The sequence below is a fragment of the Bombyx mandarina genome, chromosome 25 (assembly GCF_030267445.1).
Source record: "Bombyx mandarina strain Sakado chromosome 25, ASM3026744v2".
In the NCBI taxonomy this organism is placed as follows: Eukaryota; Metazoa; Arthropoda; class Insecta; order Lepidoptera; family Bombycidae; genus Bombyx; species Bombyx mandarina.
The window spans coordinates 2639573-2660613 of NC_143231.1; the positions used below are offsets into that span (position 1 = coordinate 2639573).

At 37.3% G+C, this 21041-nt stretch overlaps 1 protein-coding gene across 1 annotated transcript; it reads left to right on the plus strand.

The window, feature by feature from the left end:
- Positions 1-2901: 2901 nt before the first annotated feature.
- LOC114243901 (zinc carboxypeptidase) lies at positions 2902-10703 on the plus strand. Its single transcript, XM_028175550.2, has 8 exons — positions 2902-3185; positions 4398-4610; positions 5291-5483; positions 6039-6114; positions 7211-7413; positions 8217-8301; positions 9226-9280; positions 10457-10703. Exons 1-8 carry the CDS (start codon positions 2902-2904, stop codon positions 10701-10703), a joined length of 1356 nt encoding a protein of 451 aa, XP_028031351.2.
- Positions 10704-21041: the final 10338 nt, after the last annotated feature.

The following is a 21041-nucleotide window of genomic DNA, read 5'->3' on the forward strand; positions in this document are numbered from 1 at the left end:
AAGCCAGGCTCCATACTCCCCTCCAAGATATCGTGCACGAAGTGGCTCGCACGCACTCAGCTTTCGGAAGTCCTAGTCTACCTGCGACCAACTCAACCAGCTCCCCGTGATTCCCGTATTTATTACGTTTCTCACGGTGGAGCTCATCAAGCGACCGCTGGCCCGAGACGACCTGCACGTCCACGATCATTCCGACACCATCCCTGGAGGCGATAATATCCGGCTTACGGAGACCCACCGATGCTCGTAGCCTAGGCTCCAGCTCAACCGTCCACTTGTTCTCTTCCATAGCTTTCGCCACGAAAGAGACAATCTTGTTATGTCGTAGAATCCGGCCGCCGTGTGTTCTGTGACACTGCTGTAGGATGTGAGCCGTCGTCTCCCTGACCCTGCAACCAGCACGGCAGGTCAACGCCGACTCACTCCCACCTCTACGCCCTCTCGATCCGCGAATGCGGGATGGGAGGGCGTTGATGTGCGTGTGCACGAACTGCACGAAGTCCCGTCCGGTTATCTGCGCGCATCGCTCCCTCATCCATTTAACTTGGGTGGTATAGCTACCGCTTACTAACGAGGTATCTAATTACCTAATTTTTTTTATCTGCCTCTCTAACGTCACACAATCTTGGACGCAATCTGTTCAATCTGTTCTCGACACGACTAATCATGCCCCCACCTAATACGCCATTTTGTAACAGCGTCCATCTTGAGTTTGAAATTTTGACATAATGACAGTATTCTGCTAGTGTAGTCCTATTATTTGATACCCATATTGTGGTGGTTGTGGAAAAATATGTACCTAGTCCGCCATATTGGAACGGCGTCCATCTTGAATTTTAAATTTTGACATAATCATCGTGTTTTACTAGTGTAGCCCTTTCATTTGATACCCATATTAAGGGGGTTAAAGTAAAATATGTAATCCGCCATTTTGTATCGGCGGCCATCTTAGATTTATAATGTTATTGATTTTATTATATTATATTGTCATCTAAATTACATGTGTGTACCAAATTTCAGATCAATCTGACAACGGGAAGGTGCTTAAATTTCAATTTCTAATTTTGACCCAAATAAATAAAAAACAAATTCCGTACGGGTCGAGCTAAATAAAACCGTTTAAAAACGAAATCTGCTCCAGTGGCAAGTGATACAATGATAAAGGAAGATGACTGAACCTTTAGTAACTCTTCAGAGCACTCATTTCTTTTTATCGCTTCGATGTATGAACGAGCTCACAGCAAACCTGGTGTTAAGTGATTACTGGAGCCCTTAGACATCTACAACGTAAAAGCGCCACCCACCTTGAGTTATAAGTTCTAAGGTCTCAAGTATAGTTACAACGGCTACCACTCCCTTCAAACCGAAACGCATTACTGCTTTACGGCAGAAATAGACAGGGTGGTGGTACCTACCTACCCACCTGCGCGGACTCACAGGAAGTCCTACCACCAGTAATCACGCAAATTATAATTTTGCAGGTTTGATTTTTATTACACGATGTTATTCCTTCACCGTGGAAGTCAATCGTGAACATTTGTCGAGTACGTATTTCATTAGAAAAATTGGTACCCACCTGGAATTCGCAAACCGGTGCATCGCTCAACACTGCTCGCACCGGACGTCTTATTCTTTGGGCCACGACGACTTAAGCAGGCGATTTTAAATACAGTGGACCAAAGACTTCAAATGATCCCTAAAATCAGGATTTTTGATAAACCTCGTAGTGTATTAGATTGTTGAACTAAGTTCAGTATCATGTCGCATATAGGTATGTCATCAATGCTATCTTTACGGTATCGTCTCGCGATTATTATTTTGCGAAATAGCACAGTTTGTAAAATTGTGTTTTGCAACGTCTTTGGTTTATATTATATTAGCTATATATTATATTAGCTATATATTTATATATTATATTAGCTAAGGAACCTTCTGTACTCATACCAAACAATGTGGTTTTACGGCATTTCGGATGGTGGTACAAGGAGAGGTGTTTAAAAAAGTCGCGAGGAGGTTTTTGCGGAGTTAAAATATAGGATAAGTACACAAATCGCAGTCATAAGTATGAGTGATGATGGAGAAATATGATGACATAATAAAATGAAATCCTACTTAGTGCAATGGGATCTATGAAAAAAAAAAAAAAAAAAAAAAATGTTTCAAGGTAGGTGACGGAATTGACTGTAGTGTCCAGTAATCGTGCTACTTAACCACCTATTTCAGCTCGTGCTTAACCATTTCAGCGCCTGCTAAGCCTATGGACATCACTAACGTGAATTCTGTCACTAACCTTGAGACATTAATTCTAGGTTTCAGTTTTATAGTACAACGGCTGCATCAACCTTCAAAACGAAAGGCGTTCATAATTACTGCTTCACGGCAGAAACAGGTAAGATTGGTGTTACATACTGGTGCAGGCTAATAAGATACCACCGTTAATTGGATTGCAGACATTTATGAAACCAATTTAGCATAAGATTTCTAAAATTAACGATCCAAAAATTATAGATAAAATTTTAGAAAATACAGGATATGAAAAAAAAATTATTGAAAGAGACTGAGAAAAGTAAATCTGTTCTGATCCTATATTTATATTATTCGTCAACGAAAAGATTTATATCGCTTTGGAGTTAAATCGAATTACAGGTAAATTAGACAGCCTTCACGCTTCATCAACATGTAACAGCAATTCGCTATTCACTAAATAATTCGATATTACATAAATTATATTGGTTAAAATATACTCATAACTGGAGCACTCCAAACAAAATTAAACATTTATACGAAAAAGTATTGCTTCTGAAATAATTGTGGCCATGGAATAATTGTCAAAACAATGTCGAATATATTTGGCAGCACGAAATCTATGTACGTCGTCAAAATTCATTTTGTCCCCAAAAAATGTCTTTATTCTATTTGATTTCGTTTCTCCTCTTCCATCCAAACTATTGCGCGATCAAAAAATACACAAACTACACACTGTATAGAGGTATACCAGTCAATAAAAGTCATTTGGTTTTCTTCAACAGCTTGAGTGAGATGTTTGACGTTAATTTTTGGACCCCTCCTGGCTCTTTATACAAACCTATAGATTTTGTTTTGGCTCCCGGAGACAAAAAAGCTTTCCTGAAAATGGCAGAAGAATACGATGTATATTTATCAACGCCCATTGCTGATGTGCAAAGGTTGGTAGTTATGTTTGATTATATTCATTCATATTTGATCAAACTGAAACGCATTACTGCTTCACGGCAGAAATAAGCAGGGTGGTGCGTGGTGGTACCTACCCGTGCGAACTCACAAGAAGTCCTACCACTAGTAATTACGCAAATAATAATTTTGCGCTTTTCATTTTTATTACACGATGTTATTCCTTCACCGTGGAAATCAATCGTGAACATTACATGAAGATTAGTATTTCATTACAAAAATTGGTACCCGCCGGCGGGATTCGAACACCGGTGCATCGCTACAGACGAATGCACCGGACGACTTATCGTTTAGGCCACGACGACTCCACGTAATACAAAACATGTTAGATATTATCTAAATTCAAAAGAACTTTGTTTAATCGAAAACAATATACACCGGCAGGGTCTATTTAAATGAGTTTAATATTGTACAGTTGTTGATACCGGAGGGATTTTTATCTACGACAAACCTAAGAATAGAGTACTGCTCGATGTGTTTTCTTCTTAATATAGGAATGTCTCTTACTAGCTAAATAATCTTACCGAATTAGTGACATTTATTCGACTTACTTAAAACTATGCGGTACATCGTCCACAGATTAGATATAAAAAAATGATAACAACTAGAGGAAAAATAACCAATAAACGTAATCACTGATTAGTCTAGACGACTGCCTATTGTACTTTGAAATGTTGTGCTCGAATGGATTGAAGGAGGATTGAAAATTTTCTCAGATTTATCAACGCTTTCGTAGATTCAGTCTTGTACCGTTGAGTAATTAGGTCGAGTAACGGATACAGTAGTTTCACTTTTTATAACTTTATCATTAATGTAAAAATTATATTGATTAGTATATCAAGAGAGTCATACGCGAAGGGCTTAAGCATATAAGGATATAATTACTGGTGGTAGGACCTCTTGTGAGTTCGCGCGAGTAGGTACCACCAACCTGCCTATTTCTGCCGTAAAGCAGTAATGCGTTTCGGTTTGAAGGGTAGAGCAGCCATTGTAACTATACTTGAGACCTTAGAACTTATATCTCAAGGTGGGTGGCGCATTTACGTTGTGGATGTCTATGAGCTCCAGTAACCACTTAACACCAGGTGCGGTGTGAGCTCGTCCACCCTAAGCAATAAATATATATATATATAAAATAAATTAAAAATAAATATACTAAGAATATTAAGGTGCTTATTACATTTCAGAGCGTTTGATATGCAAAGAGTCAAATCGTACATAAGAAGGAATTTGGGTTCATTCGATTGGAACGATTTTTATAGGATTAATGACATCTATAATTGGTTGAAGGATCTAAAAGATAAATATCCTGAATTCGTGAAAGTAGAAAGTATTGGTACTACCTATGAAAAACGTCCCATTCTCGCTGTGCATGTCACTTTGCCTGGAAGTAAATTGAGGTACTTAAAATAATGTTTTATTTTTGAAGTGAAACTTCTTTATAGACTTAGGGAGGAAAAAACGTATGTAACGTTTTTCGGTTATGCGCCATTTTAATTTCTTCCGTTACGCGCCATGTATATTTTATTTCTATTTAGTCTGTTATCAACAGATGTCGCTGCACGTAAATTCAACAATTCCTGAATCGCTGTGACGAGATGTTACACAGTTGATAGTCGTCCTCGTATTTTTCTTGCTTAATCATACATACCCGGCGTCGGGATACCGTGATCATGCAGGCGGTTCCCCCGGGGTACGACTGCTCCATTGCACTGCGGAGTGGTTGACCCTTGCGATTATTTCTATATTTTATAAGTTTCACTTCTACCGTGTGTGACTTGCACACACATACACATTTTTTTTTATACGCGCACACCAGGCGCCAGTGACCAAAAGCTGCCTCGAGTGATTTAAGCGTGGATCTTGTATTCATATTTTTCATTGTTTACAACTTCCTTTCTTATTACGACACTGTGGTATAAGTGAAATGAGGCAGATAATTACAACTTAGCAGCACGCATCCACACACACCACAAAATTGGAATTGGACTTCGACTTCTGATAGATGCGGTTCGAATCACCAAAACCAAATTTATTAATACAAAAATAACGAATGTCTAAGCATTTTTAACTTCTTCAGGTCCAAAGTGATTGTGGAAGGCGGTATTCACGCCAGAGAATGGATAGGTCCGTGTTTTGTGACGTACATGCTTCAGCAGATTCTCGACTCGCCGAAATCGAATAATTCGAATTTAAAAGACATTGCGTTGACCTACGAATGGTTCTTTGTGCCCGTTCTCAATCCTGATGGTTACGAGTATACTCACACAAATGTTAGTATCTGTCAGTTTTGGCTGTCAGTTTGTAAAAGTATATTTAGTTTTACGTCCTTTTTGAAATAGACTGACATTAATCTACCTATATGGTTACGCCATGCTGAGCATCGATTCAATAGATTGGGTTCGTAATATCTAGATTTGTTTTTATTGCCCGTGTAGTTACAGATTTTGGTTCTTACCAACTCTATATTTCAAGAGTTAAATTGAAGGACATGGACAAAGCGTTCACGTAAAAATAACGTATATAGATATAGGAGCGAAAAGGTATACGAGGGAATGATCCCTGAAAACTCACAAAAAATTGCCGTAGTTCTAACTAGTAGGTAAGGATACCACTTTAGTAGCGGGAGGTGCGATGTTATAAAGAGGAGATGCTATTTTGAAATTTTGTTAATCTTATCCTTAATTAAAACTTAATATGTGAAACAATTGATTATTTTAATCGCACAACGGCTATAGGTTTGTTTTATTTTATATTATTAGTTATATAAAAAATAAATACCTGTACTATGTATATATTGTAAAATCGTTTGTTTTTTCCTCATCCAGAACAGACTTTGGCGTAAGAACAGAAATAACGATTACGGAGTTGATTTGAATAGAAACTTCGACCATGCTTTTGGGAGTAAGTAACGATCGATCCTAAGTTTTAATATATATTTTAAGTTTTATATATCCTAAGTTTTGTCTCATCATCATCATCATCACCATCATCAACAGCACACAGTCGTCCACTGCTGGACATAGGCCTCTCCCAATCCACACCACTGAGCCCGGTCTGCGGCTCTCCTCATCCACTTCTTGCCGGCCACCGTGCGGAGGTCATCGCGCCACCTAGCCAGGGGGCATCCCACGTTACGTCTTCTTGAAGTTTTGTCTATACCCGCAAAATTATAATTTGCGTAATTACTGGTGGTAGGACCTCTTTTGAGTCCGCACGGGTAGTTACCACTGCCCTGCCTATTTCTACCGTGAAGCAATAATGCGTTTCGGTTTGAAGGGTGGGGCAGCCGTTGTATCTATACTGAGACCTTAGAACTTATATCTCAAGGTGGGTGGCACATTTACGTTGTAGATGTCTATGGGCTCCAGTATTCACAACAGGTGGGCTGTGAGATCGTCCACACATATAAGAAAAAATAAATAAAAGAAATATATATAATAAATATAATAATGAGGATATATTAGGAAGCCTATCAGCTCTTGGTAAGTGGCTATAATGGCCAGTGACCACCGGCAACGCTAAGAAGACAGCTGGGTCAATAATATCTATCGAATTCTGGCCACTGTCCACTAATTTGTAGAAAGTAATACTTTAATTCTATAATCATCATTCTCCTGCTCTTCTCCCAGTCACCAGGTGTCGGCGCAACATGTTTTGTTTTTAACTCCGTGATAACTATTCTAGTTATTGTTTCTATTTATTTGCAAACAAATACTTTTAAATGAGGTAGGATATAATTTGGTGTTTTTCAAAACTACATAACTCTTTTATCGAAAAAAATATCCTAACGAAAACCTCATTTATTTTTAAACATCTCCGAAATAGATCACGCGTTCAAGTGATCTATATTGATTCGATTTTTATACAATAATCTTATTTATGGTGCAGGTCTTAAGTATTTTTTTTTTGTCTACAGTTCATTATACTATGGTAGTCCATAGATACCTTACGTTCAAATATCATGCATATATCTAATGCCATTTCTTTCTATCACCAGCCGTTGGAGTCAGTTTTTCCCACTACGAGGATACGTATTGTGGCGCGAAAGCGTTTTCCGAACAAGAAACAATAGCGATGTCTCATTTCGTGAGAAACCACAGTAAACATCTGGAATACTATTTGGCCTTCCATTCGTACGGGCAAGCCATGATCCTGCCTTACGCGAATACAAGAGTTCACATGGAGAATTTTGATACTGTGGTAAGATTTTATATTCGACTAGCTGTACCCGTCCGCATCGCTGGGCATTTAAAATTAACATTATTATTTCTCACCGCCACAAAGATTCTCGTCACTAACGCCCCCGCAACCGGTGTAGGGAGTCCAACACTCATATAAATATTAGCCTATCCATATATTTTCTACATGGATACCAAGTTTCAAGTCAATCGGATGCATGGTTCAGTAGTTATAACGGAACATCCGTAAAAACCACTGTAGATTTATATCTTAGTATAGATTACAATTAGCTTCGATATCGACATAATTTGTTGAAAGGTTTCGCGCGCTTCATGCTGCGCTGTTGACAATAATATCGCAGTAGGCTTACTGGTGGTAGGACATCTTGTGAGTCCGCATCGGTAAGTTCCATCACCTCGCCTATTTCTTCCGTGAAGCAGTAATGCGTTTCGGTTTCAAGGGCGGGGCAGCCGTTGCAACTATACTGAGACCTTAGAACTTATATCTCAAGATGGGTGGCGCATTTACGTCGTAGATGTATATGGGCTCCAGTAACCACTTAACACCAGGTGGGTTGTGAGCTCGTCCACCCATCTAAACAATAAGAAAAAAAATGTGCTTGCTTGATCCTTTATGGTAAAAGTCATTATCGACCTGGTTTGGCTTTTCCAGTAATATTAGACCTACCTTTACCTTAATGATAATATCCAATAGTAAATAAGATTAGTAACGATTTTAAGGTAGAATTTTTACTGAAAATGTATGCAGCCTAAATTACGACATTATCGTAAACTTAATTTAATCTTAAATTCTTATCTGTGCAGGCAGCCATGGCTAAACAAGCAGCAGACCACATAGCTCTCAGATACAATACTAGATACGTGTATGGAACAGCTTATGACACTGTAGGTGAGAAACTGAACTTATTTTGGCGATGATACGTCGTATTTCATTTTTAGGAGAGGACTTTTCTAAATAATCGATCTATAAATTATAGCCACTAAAAATATTAAGAAACAAAAATTAGCTAGATGAATATGGATAAAATAATGCTTTCGAAATATGTGTCACTGCACTTCTGAAATCATGAGTTGATCAGAAACAACGCGTGTTTCTAACGCGAATGAAAATCACGCTTTAAGTTTTGCTGTTAGTAAGATGTGGTCACGAATGCTCACGTTGCGTAGCCATTAAAAATGCATCGGTTTACATTGATAATGTCATTGGCGAAGGTTGCGAAGTCGTTTGGTAATCTGCCAAGGCAAGTAAATATTCTGTTTTCTATTTGGCGATTTGCTGTTGTTTGATTTTATTATGCGGAGGTCTCTGGAATCAGCATAGGGGCGTTTTGCTGTTGTGTGATTGTATTACACGGAGGTCTCTGGAATCAGCATAACGATATCTAATTTTATAGGTATTTCTTCGTTTGAAGGGTCTTGAAGTTGAATCTCATGTCTGAAGGTGGGTGGCGGTAATCCTTTCGTAATATCTATGGGCTCCGGTGACGATTTAATACCTAGTGGGTTGTGAGATCGTTCACCTGTCTATGCAAAAAAACAACAAAATTAATGACTACATCAGGATTGAACTAGAGCCCTATCGCACGGCTACGATTGTTTGATTATGTTTGGAATCAATATACAACTATTATTTATATGAATCGGAAGAATCAATCGCCATTAAGAAGTTATAGTAATTTTATGTATATATTTTAAGTGTTAAGTTGATAATGTAGAGATAAACAATAATGATAAACGTGGTATCTTGACAGTCTTCAAGCTATAATTTCGTGCAATATTTTGAGACAGATACTGATTTTTTTCATAATTTTAGGTTACGTGACATCCGGCGTCAGTGGTTGCTGGGTTAAAGAAACATTTAGTGTTCCGTAAGCTACATATTAACGCATTTAAGATTGTATATTTATTTCGATTATATTGGTCAGGGTGTTAAGCCAAAGTGTAATGATATCGATTCTTAACACGTGTGCAATTTTACAAGTTAATTCGATGTCTAGATTTTTACGATAATTACGTTCAAATATTCTGTTACATAGATACAAGCTATCAATGTTTCCTAGTCCGTCATCTGTCTGTTTGTTTTCCATCTTCTACCACCGCTTAGCCTATTTGAACTTGAACCAATCGAAACTGTTCTGAGCCCATATTGCAAAGTATGTTTTTTTTTTTTTATTTATTGCTTAGATGGGTAGATGAGCTCACAGCCCACCTGGTGTTAAGTGGTTAATGGAGCCCATATACATCTACAACGTAAATGCCGCCACCCACCTTGAGATATGAGTTCTAAGGTCTCAGTATAGATACAACGGTTGCCCCATCCTTCAAACCGAAACGTATTACTGCTTCACGGCAGAAATAGACAGGGTGGTGGTACCTACCCGTGCGGACTCACAAGAGGTCCAGTCAACAGTGGCGGTGATTACATTATGTCTATTCGCCCCAATCATCATATAGCATCAGGCCGACCATGAGCCACTCCACTACTCCCCTTTATTTAAGTGTCAGTAGTAGAATTTTCGCAACCAATCTTGGGTTATGGAATCGAAGCCCTGATTATATTTATAGCAGCTCTCTCAGTCTTCATATTCGCGTATCTGCTTTAATCAGAATCCTTTTGTTTAAATATAATACATTAAAAATTTTGGTCGTCAGCGTAAAAGAGACACTGTGATCTCGTATAAAGTGGTTTTTGGCCCTTGACCGTGAATGTCCCAACAATACAAGTTCGAAGTCTTTGTAGATTGGTTGTGTTAAATTCCCAATCCTCTCTCGGTGCTTTTAAGCCCCTCAAGCATCGGTCACTGTCCTCGTCGAAGTCATCAATTACAATAATTTCGACTAGTGAACTAATCCAAAGGCCACTGATTATCTCGCCGGATCTTCTCAGTGGGCCGCGATTCCAATCCTGTGGTAGATTCTGCGAAGCGCCGCTCTTGCTAGGGTTAATGTTAGCAAATTCTCTAAGATTGAGCCCGTGAGCTCATCTACCTTTCGGGGCGTGGCTGGAATAGCCCCTAGGCTATCTAATGTATTAAATTTTTTAGATACGTCCTGACATTTGAACTTCCCGACCGAGGGCAGTATGGTTTCGCTCTGCCCAATGAGAAGATCACGCCAACATGTATAGAAACCATGGATGGTGTTTTGTCACTATTGAAACCTCGCACGAAATTTTACGATAAACTAAGACACGAGCACAGGGGTCTCGATGACGGTCAAAGGACGAAGTTCTTGGATAAATTGGTGATCCTTTTTAATGTGTGCCTGTTTGTTATTGTTCGTTTTGATTAAACTATGTTTTTGTACGAAATATGATTTTTAATGGCTCATTATAATAGTCGCCCAAGTAAATTTTCTTCAGTAGATACGCACAGATAGAGTCGACAGGCAGGAAGAACTAAGCTCTTTTGGACGGCCCGCAAACAAGTCAGTTGGGTTGGGAGGATTAACTTGTAACCTTTGCCGCTTATCCAGGACGAGAGGGTGTATTTAAGGGTTCAGTCGGGTGGTAAGAGATTGTTAATAATTGCACGAGCGCCCTTAAAGGATGACTAGCGGCTCCAAGCTGTCCTGCGAGTGTTTCTACCACCAGATCAGAATCACGATCCACTAAGAAGTCATGGTTGTCTAAAGAAGAAAAGTCCTTTCATAAAAAACTCCACTCTACCTCGCCTTGGACTACTCCGCATTTATTTTCGGACACCATACACTATAAGTAACATTACGTCCAAATAAGACAATCTACAACACGATTTAACTATTAGAATTTTTAAATTAGACTACATAAATATACATAATATCGCACCCTTAAAACATAAATGGCACTATACAAAAAATGCTATTTTTTAGTTAAGTATAGTGTCAAAATGCGTAAGACGAAACGCGCCTAATGCAAAGACTCCTGTAGCTCTAACGCGCTTAATTTTCGCTAGATGTTGCTAGTGTCACTTATGAATTTGTAACAGCTTGCACGGTCGGTAATTAATAAACCGGCACTATGCCAGATCGCGACAAGTCACCGGAGGGATCCCTTTTCGAGGTGAGTAAAAAACTGGCACATTTCGTTAAGTGTCACTTATTAAATAAATATACTTTCGAATATTTACAGTGAGTAAGTGCATAAGTGGCAGTTTGAGTTTAACGTCAGTTATTTAATAACTTTAATTAGGATTTTGTTTTCTGTCTTCTACAAGTCAAAGATAAATTGTTTGAATTTTACGATCTCTGAGCTTGCAAGACATAATACTGAATGTTTTTTTCTGGGACGAATCGCAAGGTAACCGTGGAGCAAATGCAAGAGCAAATAGGCAGTTGTGTCTTGAAATACTTTCAAAGAAATCTTCTTTAGCTGACAAAAACATAGATTTATTTTCTATTCAGATAACTGCTGCGGCCAGCAGAAAAATCAATTCATCATCGGTATGTACATCTCGCATAGATGTACATACCGATGATGTGCACTTAACTGGAAAGTAACATCTATAACACACAAGTTTTGAATCCGTGGACACACAGAGAACGAAGGAGATGCAGCACATTTAACGATTGAGCAACATATAAAAGAATACTTAAATCTGGACTCATTTATGTGCCTTCCCAGTACGTAACCGACATCAGAAGTGCAAAAAAACATGGCACACCATTCAAAGTAAACGAAATGGCTTATAACGATTTTATTGACATCAAACAACTGCCCGTTCCTAGACTGAACAAAAGCGTTGAAAGTGAACTTGTAAAGGTGTCTGATATAAAAGTCATCAAAGTGGTGAAAGTTGAAGATGATAAGGTAAAATTTTGTTACAAAACATCCTACGTTGATGATTTCAAAGAACTTAACCTGGGAACTAAAAGAGCCAGTGCAAGGAACCAGAGGACTGAAGAATTGCAACAGCTGTATATCCAAAAGTTAGATTTATCCGAAAGAAAGAAGAGTGACGTGAATAGCCTTCTAGATGCTGGTTTGATACCCAACTTTTACAATTCCTACTTTGACAGAGTTTTGAACTAGGTGGGTAGTGTCCACCCTTTAAAAATGTAGTTGATTAATTATTTTTTGTAAGAAGAGGTTTTTGATAGGTTTTTTTTGTGATCTATTTTACGGATTTTTGTGCGAAAATGTTTTTAAGTTACTGTAACTTTATTAATATTTTTCTCGGTTCTAGAACTTGATGCTTAAAGACCGAATTGCTAAAAGACGACAGGTTCTTACATAATTCAGTTTTACAACATTTTATAGGATGTACCTACATGATGTTGATACAATATTTTTTATTATTACTTACGGTTTTTTTGTGTAAAACAATATTTTTAAGTTAAGTACCTACTGTAAGTTATAATAAATAATATTTTTGCTGACTCTTTTGATTAAGCCTTTAATACGCTTATTTATACGTAACTTTTACAGTTCCTACTTTGAAAGACTTTTAACCTTGGTATTTAATTTGGAATACCTGTATTAATTTGTATTGATTAGTAAGTAGTAAGAACAAGATTTTAATATAATGTTAATTATAATAAAATTATGAATTTTATTCAAACACAAATCCTAAGTTTCAGTTTTTTTGACAATACCTTTGTCTAGATTTAGACAGATTTGTTATTATGATTATTTGCGGTAGTTTTGACATAAAACTGTGTGCGTGTGTCAAATAAATAGTATTATTTAATATTTCAGTAATTATATTGTTTTATTTGTCTCTTTTTTATCATTACAATGTAGGTAAAATAACGACTTAGAGGTCATTAAGCAAAAATTATTGAATAACTATCAAACTATAACCGACACTATACAAGACTTTTTTTTTAAATGCTTCTCCATTGATAAGTAATCAATAATTTTATGGTATGCCACTGGATTCTGAAACAGCGTTAGTTAAACTGTTATTTTAAGCCGATCACGAAGCTTTATTTACATTTTTTATGTTCCATATCACCCATACAATACTTAAAAAAACTTAAAACGGCCATACTGTAAAATGAACATTTTCGTATAGTGTCATTTATATTTTAAGGGTGCGATATTATGTTCTAAGACCTACATCTTTCTGTCGTGAGCAATTCGGTTTAGTTCAAAGGATGGGATAGTCATTCTTAACTATGCAGCCGAGGCTTGGATAAATTTTAAGGTCTATTGTGGTCTATTCTCTCCGGAAGCTGTTTAACATTAGCTAGGCCGTGAATTTTCTAGCAGAGGGCGGTGATTTGGTTGTGCCCTTATGTTTGTTATTATATTTGTATAGTGACAAAGACCACTAACCTGGTTGTTAGTGGTATTTGATAAGGTTGACACTCGAATCACGAGCTAACAATATTATTCAAATTCAAATTCAAATTCAAAATCATTTATTTCAACTTGGATGTCATCAAAAACACACTTGTTGAATGTCAAAATGTAAAAGAAAATGTTAACTCTACCACCGGTTCCAAAAAAAGCCACAGTCCTGAGAAGAACCGGCGAAACAAACTCAGCGGGCTTTTTTTTTTTTTTGTATTTTCTCAACTATTTTCTTTTTTTTAAACAAGAAAACATATTTACAGTATACAAAAAACAAGTCAAAAAAATACAATTCAAATAAATAATAATAATAATGAAAAATGAAAAATGAAAAGGCCAGGAGCGAACGCCTCATTCCCACGTAGTGCCATCTAGTAAAAAATCCTTAACTTTATAATATGCCTTGTTGCACAAACGTTCCTTGACAGTTTTCTTAAATCTATGAACAGGTAGTAGTTGAACGTTTTGTGGGATCTTGTTGAAAAGCTGTACACCCAGCCCCCTGAAAGAGTTGCTTATTTTCTTAATTCGAGCCGCCGGCAACGCAAGCCTATGTTTGTTCCTAGTGTTCACATTATGCAAATCGCAGACTCTGGGGAATTCTACAATGTTTTTACGCACGTACAATAAATTTTCAAAAATGTATTGGGACGCTAAAGTTAGAATTTTGATTTCCTTAAACTTGTCCCTCAAGGATTCCCTCGGGTGCATATTATAAATAGCACGAATAGCCCTCTTCTGCAGGATGAAAATCGTTTCGACATCGGCAGCATTGCCCCATAGCAAAATGCCATAGGACATAACACTATGAAAATAACTGAAATAAACTAGACGTGCCGTATCTTCATCAGTATACGTTCGTATTTTTTTTACCGCAAACGCTGCAGAACTAAGTCTATTCGCTAACTTGCATATGTGAGGACCCCACTGCAGCCTGGAATCAACTGTTATACCAAGAAAAACTGTCGAATCAACAAGCTCCAGTGTCTCTCCACTTACAATGATATTAGTGTCTAGTTGTCTAACATTAGGTGTGGTAAATTTTATACATTTTGTTTTTTTGTTATTTAATAACAGATTATTAACACTAAACCAATGTACCACGCGCGAGATAGCATCATTCACATCGTCATAATCTTCCAATTGTCGTTTAATTTTAAACAATAAGGATGTATCATCAGCGAATAATACGACCTCGTGACGGGTTTCAATAAACTTTGGTAAATCATTGATATACACAAGAAATAAGAAGGGACCCAATATGGAACCCTGAGGAACACCCATATTAAGTAAGACACCGGAAGATCTCTTTCCTTTAACGTCTACCTTTTGGATTCTTCCGGATAAATAATATTTAATAAGTTCTAATGAAACGCCCCTAATACCATAATGGTGTAATTTCCTCAACAATGTATTATGCTCAACACAATCAAAAGCTTTAGATAAGTCGCAGAATACCCCAAGGGCATTATGCGATTCCTCCCAAGCCTGAAAAATATTTTTAATAAGATCTACACCTGCATCAATAGTCGAACGGCCTCTAGTGAATCCATATTGTTTGTTATGAAGCAGGTTATTGGAATAGAAATGGTTCAAAAGCTGTTCCAAAATAATTTTTTCAAAAATTTTACTCAAAGTTGGTAGTACTGAAATGGGTCTAAAGTTAGTGGGGTCAAAAGTACTACCAGATTTAAACAGAGGTATTATTTTACTATATTTCATTAGATCAGGAAACACACCACTATCAATACAGTCATTAAATATTGTAGCAAGGTAAGGTGCGATTATATCAATAATGGATTTTATAACCTTAATTGATATTCCCCATAAATCACCAGTTTTTTAATATTAATGAGCTTGAAATTATCAATTATGTCCTTTATAGCAATATTTGTGAACTTAAAGTTAACACTGCATTTATCAACATGATCTTGCAGTAATGATTCGGCGACGGTAGGAGATGAAATTAAAGATTTTGTAGTAGAAGCTGGGATATCAGCAAAGTAGCGCTCAAAAGCACTGGCCACTTCTTGATGAGAAGTTATTATTTTATCATTGATTTTCAAAATTGATTCAGCATTGCTGTTTCTGACATTCCCAGTCTCCCTATTAATGATATTCCAAGTCATTTTAATTTTGTCAGGTGCATTTTTTATAAGATTGCCTAAGTGCAATGACTTGGCCAATGTACATACTTTTTTAAACAACTTGGAATATTTACAGACATACTCATGAAATGACTTATTATGATTATATGATTTTTCATGATAAAGGTCATATAATCTCTGCCTACTTTTGTGAATTCCAATTATGCATGCGAATCGAAAACAATATGAACAATAAAATCTCCATAGATATACTACATATAATAATGAGAGATAACGTCGCAATCATGAAAAACGGGACGTATTTTTGTAATGGCAACTTAAAACGGTATGTTTGTATGTATCGCAGTATGGTAGCCTGCCCTCGATACGAATACCCTTCTTTGGAAAAAAGAAATATCGCTCGAAGAATATCGAGAGTACTTATCTAAACAAATTCACACTTATTGGGCAAGCAGTTCGAAAAATTAAATGAGTAATCTGGTCTGGTGGCGAGTGGTCTCCAAACATAAACTATTACCAACCTTGTCTTCGTGGTCTTTTGATTACTGCAGTCTTAATTTCAAAAGAGTCTCGTAGAATTTTTCCAAGGTTAAGTCTGAGTAATTTTTTTACTCTATGTTGCTCAGAAGAGTAAAATAAATTAATCTAGAAACAGTTTATGAACACTCCAACAAATGTAGGTCAAAACGAAGCGCTCAACTAAATACTCTGTTGTCTTGCTTTGTACTGCTTCCAAGAATTGAGGAGGTCGACTCGAGTATGAGGGCCACTACGTTCTTGGCAAGATTTCAGCCTTTTCTTTGAAAATTTCGTTTTGTTTCATGCATGAGATTCGCACAATTTACTTACATGCATCTGGTTTTTTACTGTAGATCTTTGGTGAGTCTATCATAATAGGTAGTTTATTAACTTTTACACCTACGTACTGTATAAAAGCTTTTATCAAATGTGCTAGTGACACGCACGCCCTAAATATGATACGTTCTTTGCAAAATTTCTTATCTCAAATAGTCATATTAATATAATTCCTTTTCTTTAACAGCCGCCATTATCGATTGATTACATCCATACTTTGTAGATCGGTAAAATTTTCTTATCAACATCATTATGTTTGAGTCTTTATTAATTTTTGTTTAGCATGTGCTTCTTTTAATTTTATATATTTACTTTAAAAATAAGTGAATGTAATTTACACCGAAAAATTTATTAATATATATATATTTTTTTTTTTAATATTAGCGTCCACATTTTAGAAACTTGATAAAAATATATTCGCCCCTTCATAAATAAAGTACATTAAAAATTGTATTTTGATTTTATAGGCTCTGGTTTATTGCAATCTACTTAAAAAAAAACCTTTGAACTAAGAAGATTTATAAACTTTTCAATGTACTCTTCATTTGGATTTGTGGTAGTCCTTATATCTGTGATACTGTTACGACGGTAACAGCAACGCCATTTATCGCTGAATAGCAGAAACGCATATCAAAGGTATTAGTAACACCGAGAACGCTCGAGAAGTACAACGCCATCTATTGTCAGAGCGGAAACACACATAGAAGCTAGTCGACTTGCCCAGAATGTTCTCGATAAATCTAGGGATGTCGTATCGTCTATAAAGCGTTGCAGAGATGGCACGAACTTAGTAAATGATCAGATCTACTCGAAGCGAAACAGCAAACGGATCACCTGAAGCGAAGCCGAAGAAGTGAATTGAGAATTTTAAAGTATTCGTTAAGTGCTCTAAGTTTTGAATACAGTTTTTATTCCGAATCCCAGCGCGTAGCTATACTATCTTATCTATGTACGCAATGGACGTACATAATATAGGTATGCATACGTAATAAAGACCGATAATAATACAATATTTTAACTAACTCTGCCTAATATCCTGATTATAATCGACATGATAAAATAAACTTTATTTTTTATTTTTTTATTGCTTAGATGGATGGACGAGCCCACAGCCCACCTGCTGTTAAGTGGTTACTGGAACCCATAGACATCTACAACGTAAATGCGCCACCCACCCTGAGATATAAGTTCTAAGGTCTCAGTATAGTTACAACGGCTACCCCACCCTTCAAATCGAAACGCATTACTGCTCCACGGCGGAAATAGGCAGGGTGGTGGCACCTACCCGTGCGGACTCCCATGAGGTCCTACTACCAGTGAACTTGCGGTATTGACAAATCTTTTATGTTTTTGCACTTTTTCTTCTTCTAGTTCTTATTCCACATCATATAGAGTCGGAGCATCATGCCTCTTGGCATACAGCGTAGGGATTTGGCGTGAGGCTTAGGACTGGCAGCCAGCATGTCTTCAACCCTCCTGGTGATGTATCTCCAGCGGTATATCCATTGCAACATGCCATAGAGAGAGACTCTTCTGTTTCTTCTTTCGGTTTTTCTTTTACTTCGTCGGTTCTTGGTTTCGTGATTTATGTTTTGTTATTATAAATATTAACACGAAATTTTAGATTGCTTTATTTGTATTTCAATTATATTGTTAAAATAACTAATAATTGGTATTTCAGCATTATATTTACTTCAAATATCTGGCTTCATAGCGCATCACGATTTCGATTTCAACTCGGAATCAGGGTCCTTGTGCTAAATATTTAAGGTTCTAGATTATTCCCCCGAAGTCGTCGTGGCCTAAAGGATAAAATGTCCGGTGCATTCGTATCTACTGATGCATCGGTGTCGAATCCCATAGGCAGGCGGGTCTTGCGAGTCCACACGTGTAAGTACCACCACCCCGCCTATTTCTGCCGTGAAGCAGTAATGCGTTTCGGTTTGAAGGGTGGTGCAGCCGTTGTGAGACCTTAGAACTCATATCTCAAAATGGGTGGCGGCATTTACTTGGTAGATGTCTATGGGTCCCAATAACCACCTAACACCAGATGGTCTGTGAGCTCGTCCACACATCTAAGCAATAAATAAAAAATCCTACCTACCTTGGAACGTGTAACGTCTACATTAAAATGATTTATTTCCAAAATAAATAGGCTACATTAAAACTCTACACGCTTTTGGCGTGTTACTTGCTTCTCCTAGTCTGAAGAAGCGAGATGACTCGCACTTGAGGGCCACTCCGGACTTGGCAAGAATTCTGCTGTGTCTTTAAATTGTCCGCTTAATCTAAAAGTGTTTGCTGGAGATTGTTAATGTTAATAAGATTTATTATTTTAACACGACCTTATCTATATGACGGGTACTTTCAACTTAATTTTTATAAGCCTCGAGACCATTAACTGGGAAATTGGCACGAACGCTTGACACGTTCGACGACCGACCACAAAACAGTTTTGTTATTTCGAACTCTGATACTGACCGAGAAAAAAACATGTTTTATTTTTAATTTGTTTATTTTATTTAGGATTTATTACATATTATAGTTTTATAAATCCATAAAAGAGTGAAAAAGTTGTCGGTCCATATAATGCAAATTGGTTGACGGGGCACAGTAATATTAAGGGGCGATTTCTAGAAATCATTTGTGAAATTCGGCTAAATTTTGAATTGTGGTATGTTACAGAAATGCAATACGGTGTCTGCATTGTTTCTGACCTCAAATAAGTTCGTCGTCTCATTATTAAAGTATTTTTGATTGTGTCCGATGGCAATCAATGTAAGCATTACGAGTTCGTTGAATTTAATAAAATCGAATTTCCAACTAAATGTTAATGGATCATTAATATTAGCACAAAATACTTCGGGCTCTAATAAAATGAAAATACAGTGAAAAGTCAACTGTAGCTCTTTTCTGTTAAGTTCCTTATCCAAAAACTACAAGCGGGGGAATAATATCCACTAAAAAAGAACCGTTCCGTCCCGGTGTTTTTCTGAGCACTGATATAGCACAACAGGCCACATTAAACTGGTCTTTGCTCCTGATATAAATGACATGGAGTCACGTGATACAGTAATTTGTCGTGGCTTCCAAACGATTGGTCGGCTCATTAGTCATATTACCACCTTTTGATAACATCATTTCGGTATTCGTTAGTGAATTTATTCCCTACCGCAGGGAAGGGCCGGTAATTTTTCATGTGTAATTCAACGAGAGTGAATTTTGTCATTTTTCCTAATTGTAAAACTGGGATGACAGATTCATGTACAGATCATTCATTCAGGAATGAAGAAAAATTTCGATAAGAGGATCTAAACAAATAAACATTCCACATTGAAAGAACCTCAGTCTGTGGAAGCCGAAAACACATGAAATAACCAGAGCGCTCAGAAACCGAATACCTACTAATGATTTTTCACCAAGACACAGATGGCTCCGACCAAGTTACCGTATGGTCACTTCTTCGCGATTGACGTCATCAAACGATCATAACAGTCGCTATATAGGAGACTTTAACATCCCCACAGCTAATAAATATTTTGATAGTTTCATGGCATACAAGCTCTGCAATTGCACATAGCCCGTAGGATTAGCAGGTGAAGTGGCAGTGGGCAGGCCACATAGCGCAAAATCGGACTGCCGATGGGGCAGAAAGATTCTTGTATGGAAACCACACACTGGCAAGAACAGGTAGGTGGTAGACCCATAGGTCTAGGTAGGCCCATAGGTCTACCACCTACCAGATGGACCAACGACCTAGTGAAAATTGCTGGGTCACGTTGGATGCAGGTGACAACGGACCGGCCGCACTGGAGATCGATTGGAGAGGCCTATGTTTAGCAGGGGACAGTTATAGACTGAAATAGTGATGATGATGTTGATCATGCTATTCGTGAGCTCAATATCTGCCGACAAAGATATAGATGATCCATAGGACTGTCAGGTCGATTACCGATAAAAATTGTTCATTTTATTATTTGACAAATCGAGAACATTCCAAGGCACGTCAAAGCTGCTCTTAACCAATTTCGATTAAATGGTCTGTTCGGATTTCAAACATCTACAGATTAAACACACAAACAGAAATAGCTGATGATCGTATTTTCAGTAATATAACAGGATTCCTTTGTGTACCCGTAGTGCGGTCACGGTCTGGCTTCACTCCAGCATTTACGATTAATTAATTGGGACATTGGTACATTCCCGGACTCGGTTGTTCAGTAAGTAGTTCCGAGAAATTTTAACTTGGTTTAACAGTCTTTAACTATTCGACGGAAGTGGATTAATTGTGTATGCTATTCGGAATATAATAATGTATAGGGCTTTTCAATAGGTACGTTAAAACTTTGACAGCTCATAGCGGCCATCTTGGTACAGTGGTGGTAAAGTAGT